The sequence below is a fragment of the Numenius arquata genome, chromosome 4 (genome assembly GCF_964106895.1).
Source record: "Numenius arquata chromosome 4, bNumArq3.hap1.1, whole genome shotgun sequence".
Classification (NCBI taxonomy): Eukaryota; Metazoa; Chordata; class Aves; order Charadriiformes; family Scolopacidae; genus Numenius; species Numenius arquata.
In genome coordinates this window covers 30,683,771-30,690,216 of record NC_133579.1, presented here as the reverse complement: position 1 = coordinate 30,690,216, position 6,446 = coordinate 30,683,771, and the positions used below count along the sequence as shown (strand labels likewise).

General features: G+C 42.4%; 1 protein-coding gene across 1 annotated transcript in view; it reads left to right on the top strand.

Moving 5' to 3' along the window:
- The first annotated feature begins 396 nt into the window (after window positions 1–396).
- Window positions 397–6,446, top strand: part of NETO1 (neuropilin and tolloid like 1) — a 68,823-nt gene continuing 62,773 nt past the window's right edge. Inside the window, exons 1-3 of the mRNA XM_074146512.1 lie at window positions 397–424; window positions 4,043–4,096; window positions 5,672–5,809. Coding sequence (XP_074002613.1) covers window positions 397–424; window positions 4,043–4,096; window positions 5,672–5,809 — 220 coding nt within the window. The remainder of the gene's footprint in view (window positions 425–4,042; window positions 4,097–5,671; window positions 5,810–6,446) is intronic.

Genomic DNA, 6,446 nt, shown 5'->3' with positions numbered 1-6,446 from the left:
GGGCTCGGAGTCCTGCAGGAAATGCTTCGATCTGCTTTTGGTTTTGTACGAAACTGGTGACTAGGGGCTCAGCTCGCCCCGCCGCCGCCGCCCGCCGGCACCTGGATGCGCGGGCCACTGCCGCCGCCGCCGCCGCCTTGCCCGCCGCCGCGATGCAACGCTTATGGTGGTGCTGATGGTAGCTCGGGTGTTACGGGATTGAGCCGGCGGTGATTATTTGAAGGCGGTGAGGGAGAGCGAGCGAGAGGAAGGGCTGCTCCGCTCTGCTGTGTGTGGGCTTCGGGATTTATTTTTTTTTTCTTCTTTTCCTACTTCCATCCTCTCCCCGCCACTGAAAGTCCTCCCGTATCTAAATGGAATTAGTGGAGACCGAAGCCCCTTGTGTAAGGAACAGACATGACCCATGGGCGCAGCTTCTTTCACAGTGAGTATCTCCCCCTTCCCGCCGCCCCAGGCTGAGCTCCGCCGCCGGCCACGGGCTCCTGCGGGCTGCCTCCACACCTAACGTAACGGGACACCCAGACCTCCGCGGCGTGGGGGTACACTCACCCCTCGCACACACAACGTACCCCTCCTCACCACTCTGCGCTGCAGCGGAGGGGAGCCGGTGTCTGTCAGCGCTGTGGGGTGGGGAGGGGCACGCTCCTGTGGGCTGGAGGTTTTCACCTGGGCGCGACGGGTCTGATGGCTTTCGACGTGACGGGGGAGAGAAGGGGAGAACGGCCCCCGCTGCCCGCGGCGGTGCGGTGCAGCCCCAGCCGGGGCTCGAACCGGTGGGGTTGGGGCGAGGGGGAGCGGGATAGCGCCGAGCGCCGGGGCGGGGGCGGCCGTGGATCTCGGCGGGCTGCGGGGCGGGGGCGACCCCCTCGGGAGAAATCTTCCAGGAGCATCAGGGAGGCACCGAAAGCTAACAATTATGGGGGGGGGAGGTCAGCCTGCGTGGAAGGGACCCCCCCTTCTGCCTCAGTTTTGCAGAGGGCCCACTCTACTGAAGGGGCTTGACTGACCACAGTTCCTTCCAGCACCTCTCTCTGCACCCGCACCTATAAAACAGAAGCACTGTGGCCAGGTATTGTTTGTCCAACAACTCTTCGCCAGGCTAAGCCACATCCATGCCAAATCACAGCCTCAAAAAAGCTGCTTGGCCAAGAAATAAATCTCTTAATGTACAGCTTGTAATGGAAAAATGCACAGATCCAAAAAGATGCAAAGATGCGTAATCAGAGTGGCACTAGAAAGCATGATTATAATTACACCCGTGATTAGGAGGGAAAGGGGGAGGAGGAAGACAGAGGGAAACCAAGAAGAAATTCGATGGAGACTTCGTTAAAAATATTCCCAAGCCCAGATAATCACAATATTGTTGCCATACTGTCAAAGCTTCCCCAAGTGACAGCTTTGAGTGAGTGAAGAGTGCGTTACTGTTGTCTTTGGGGCCTTTTTTTTTTTTTTTCTTCTCCCTCCCTATGAGAAGCATTGTTCTTTTCCTGTAGCTCGAGAAACAAAAAAAGACAAGGGGTCATAGAATAAAATGGAGTGCCTTGACTGTGGAAGTAAAAAAAAATTGTGTTATCTTTTCCCATAAAGCCCATAATTTTTATTACTTTCTGTCAATATACAGATTTTTGTGATGCTGGTGTTAATGCCACTGAACCAAGAGGCTTTCTGGTTTTTTGAAATATGGGAGGCGTATTTCCCTCCTTCTGTCCAAATGTTAGACATGGTACGCTAGGGTTAGGGTCTAACCCTAAGAAAAAACTTAGTTTCTTAGTCTCTTGTCTATTAAATTTTATTTTCAAGACTATTTTGACTCCTTATGAGTAATCAATACTGACATGATATGCAAGTATAGCCCCCCGCTTTGGAATAACATAGCTGTGCAAGTTGGAAGCAACGTTTCCGGCAGGTACCACTGGAATTGAAAAGTATAAAAAAGTATAAAAAAAAATATTTTTTCTGTCATCTTGGTAATAATATCCTTGTGACTTGGACCAACTCTTTAACTTCTCTGAACTTCAATTTTTTCCACATAAAAAAGGAGGGAGAGCTAATAAATAAAGTCACTTAAAATGAACCTGTAAGAATCAGATATGAATTGTTATTAATTGACTGAGAAAAAATATTTCTCACATGGGGTTTATGGCATGGCATTAACACATGCTGTGCCTTCTATTCTAGCTTCCATAAAATCATGGGCAGAAAGAAAACAACAGCTGGTTCTGTATTCTAACACCGGTCCACCTTACGCTGTTGAGAAATTAGGTTTTTACTGATGAGGATTACAGGCATAGATGCACTATGTTCACTGCGTGAAACACAGCTAAAATAAATGAGCAACTTAGTAAATGGGTGAATCCTTTATTGCTTTCAGATTCTGACACAGCCGGCGGGCAGAGTCTCAGCTAGCATGTATTTCCAGAATCCATCCCTGAGGAGAGTAGGGGCATGAATGGTTGGGAAGCATTCAGATCCAAGCAGAAGATGTAATATTCTTACTGAATGCCCATGACACAGAAGAGTTTTTAACTACCAGATCTGCCAATATCCATCTCTGTTAGCTGGGGGATTCAAAGACACAGGGGCTCTGAGCCTGACCAAGAAATAGTGAATATGCTGCCAAAACTTCATTTTCCCAGTGTTTCAGCCTCTCCTTGTTTAAAAAGATAGCCATCATCCATGCCTCAAACCCTCTGTCACGTGGGAAGGGTCAAAGGCACAGAAATAGAGATCGCAATGACATCAGAATACTGGAAATATGGAGAGACTGGCTTCCTTTGGGGTAAAAATTGCATACAATTTGCAGTATAAAAGCTGAAAATAATGCAAGCACCACTTCTGAAAGGATCATTTAAGTAGGTAGTTACTAGCCCATGATGCCTTTTGCCTTGGGAATAAGAAGAGGAAAGTATGGCATTCAGTTATATTTGTTAAAGACCACAGGTCCATCAATTCCTCATCATAGTCAACAATAGAAATGGTAGCTGATCAATCCAAAATACTCAGAATAAACACACAACTTCATCTCCACTCTAACTTTAGTGCAGTCTGGGCACTATGTCTGGGCTTAATGCCAAACTAGCTGGGGTCAAAACCCCAAGCACTCCAGGAACTGATGGATCTGTTCTCTTTTGCTCTTGCTATCCCACTTTCTCCAATAACCAAAGAAGATATGGGTGATGACAAGAAAATCAGTGCATAATTTCTTCATCAGGTAGCCAGCTAGTCATTTTGATCTTCCGAAGCGACCTCGTTACAACCGGCCTAAGTGTTTGCCTTTTAGCCTTTTCTACTTAAAATGTTATTTCGGAAACTCCCAGAAACTCAGGAATTAGCTCCAGTTTAAATTCCATCTAAGAAAGGCCACATTTTCTCCCAAGAGGCACAGATGTCCTATCATGGATAGGAGATTTCTCTCTGTAAAACAGGCTGCAGATTCACTGCAGCACAAAGCAACATCCTCTCAACAAGTCAAACAAACTAGATTAATGAGACTGTTAAGCACCCACAATAATTTACTTCGCTAGGGGTTTACAAATGCTTTGATGGATGTGAAGAACCCAACCCCTCACTTCTTTCACAGTCCCAGTACTCATTTCCAAATTTTATTATGCCATAGTGAGAGACATAAGTGAGACCAGTGGCACTGAAACTTAGCAGGCCTTTGTCTCCCTCTGTTAAAGTCAGCCGCTTTTCTATTACTGGCCCAAGCTATGATTATATAAAGAAATACTGGCGAAATTTTTTTCTCTACTATTAAAAAAAGAAAAAAGAAAAATAGGAGGGAAACATCAGTGCCTGGGGATTTTTTTTTTAAGCCAAAAGATCTCTTTATTTGGATACACTTACAATGATAAATGCTTCCAAGGACAGATCACAAAGAAACTTGTTTATACAAAATGTGCAATTTAAAGATGCAAGTAAACATGAAACATTTTTTTACAGTAATTCTATTCAACTCGTATTCATCTAAGACAGATGTTTACTATTGATTTGATTGCAGGCACTATCACACTGCGATACCTAATGCACATTTCTCTTTCAGTTGTAGCAAGTCTAATCATTCTACATTTGTCTGGGGCAACCAAAAAAGGAACAGGTATGTAAACTTCAGACATTTTTTTCAGCTATTATGTATTAGAGTCCAAAGTATGAATTTGAATTGTTAGTTTAGTTCTTGAGATTTTTAGTAGTTCAACTACTTCCAGTGATTGTCCTTTGTTCATCTGAGTATTATTGTGCTTGTACACACACAAAAATCCAGTGGTACTTTTTTAAACAAGTTAGTGACCTGATCCACAGCTAGATCTAACCAAAGACTTAGCTTGACTCTAACTAAAGACTGTAAAGTGCCTCTGCTTTCAAATTGGGATGTCCAATTTGGGCATTGAGCTATCTACTTTTAAGATCTTCTTGCTTGTTGAAGTAGAATTCCAAATCTGATATTGGAGGGGATAGAAAGAGGTTCTTAAAGGCCCTGGATGCTGAGCGTGGTGAGAGCCAAGCAGGGAGAGGTGCAAAGCACAGTGTGTGTCTGAATGCTCAGTCCCTGCAGACCTGAATTCATTTCAGGGAATTAGCATCTGTGTCATACTCAGCTTGGATACAGACCAGGAAGAAAGAGAAATACTTGCAGAGCATAAGGCAGATCTCAGGTGGTTAAGATAATCCTTCAAAGGTTCCTGTCTCTTTCCATTCATCATAGGAAGGACCCTCAAATGACTCAGCTCTACGCATCAGAGGCTTAAGTTAGATGGGACGCTCCTTGGATATAGATATCTCATTCGGATCAAAACACAGGAGTCCTCTTCAGATGCCTGTGTGAGGTCTAGAATCTACTATCCTTCCTTTTAGTACAAGCTTAGGCATTTTTCCCTCAGAACAATCCATCTTATTTTAGCCTACTTGTTAAAGCAGGATGCCCAGGAAACGATCCTTCATCTTCTTCAGCCTGAACAGACTCAAACCTTTGTCGCCAGGCTCTCTGCCAATGTGCAGAAAGGAGCGCAAGAGTTTCAGGGCTAGGAAAAAAGCAAACAAGAAGCTCTGACTCTGCTCTCTGATGATTCACCTAGGGAGAGGAAAGTTCTGGCCTGTGATTCCTGGCCTCAGAGCTATTTATTTATTAAACAGCAAACAGCAAAATAAAAGTAATCTATGAACCTGAATCCAGGAATTCCCTTGTCTATCTCTGTCTGGTGAATATGGAGTCAAGCTGCTGCGAATTCAAAATAGTTCACATATTCTACCATAATTCTGTGGGTTTTTTCTTCATTTTGCAACTTTGATGTATTCCTTTATTACGGCATGTAGCTTGCTGATAGAGCACATGCTCAAGCTTTCTGAGATACATGACTGGGAAACTCGTGTCTTCCACTTCTTGAGCACATGCTATCTCTGCAAGTTTATTATTTTAAAAGCAGCATAAATATGTCTTCCCCTAGACATCCAAGCCTCTTCTCTGCTTTGAAAAAATTGGGTAAGAATTATATGTTTGCACCCCTAAAGAACAGTCTTGTTTTCCCCAGGTAATTGATTATATTTAGTCTCAACAGAAAAAACCTAAAGTCACAGACAGAAGGGACTGCTTTGTTCTGTGAAAGAGTTCTAATTGTCATGGGGGCATAATGATTTTTGAGCTAATTATATAATGCTTAATGTGATCATTTTACAGAAAAGCAAAATACTTCCGAAGGACAGAAACCAGTGCAGTGTGGAACTTGGACAAAATATGCAGAAGGAGGCATCTTCACTTCTCCCAATTACCCCAACAAGTATCCTCCTGACAGAGAGTGCGTCTACATTATAGAAGGTGACCAGCTGCAGAAACTTTATATTCTATTATCAACAGTGTTAAAAAGAAGTGTTTTCTTTTATTATATGTGAGGTAAATCCTATATGATCAAGATAAAACTTTTCAAAACACAAGATTTAGAGAAGCTCTATCTCTGCATTGGTTTTTGTTGGGTTTTGGAGTTTTTTTGGTAAAAAAAAAATAAATTTGCAGAGCATACTAAGAAATACTGGAAAATATTTGATTTATTTCCTGACATCACTCATAAATTAGTTCAGATGGTAAGCGTGCGTGAGTGACTTTATAATAAACACAGTATAATTTATTTCAGCATATTCAGAGAATGAATAGAACCTAAAATCCTGTAATATGACAGAAGAAATAATATTTTAGAATTAATTTAAAAAGTGAACACAGGAAATGAAAATACTTTTGACTTTCATATAGGTATTTTAAACTTATCATAACTGAATCAGGGATGACAAGCATAGCTAGAAAAAGTACAGTAAAAAAAGCCAAACAGAAAATATCCATATAGTGAGTGTAAAAATTATTTTCCATCCAAGTGTCCATGAGAAATGAAAATAAATGAACAAAACAAAACCAAACCGAAAGAAAACCAGAAAGAATAAACATTAACACCAAACAGCCATAA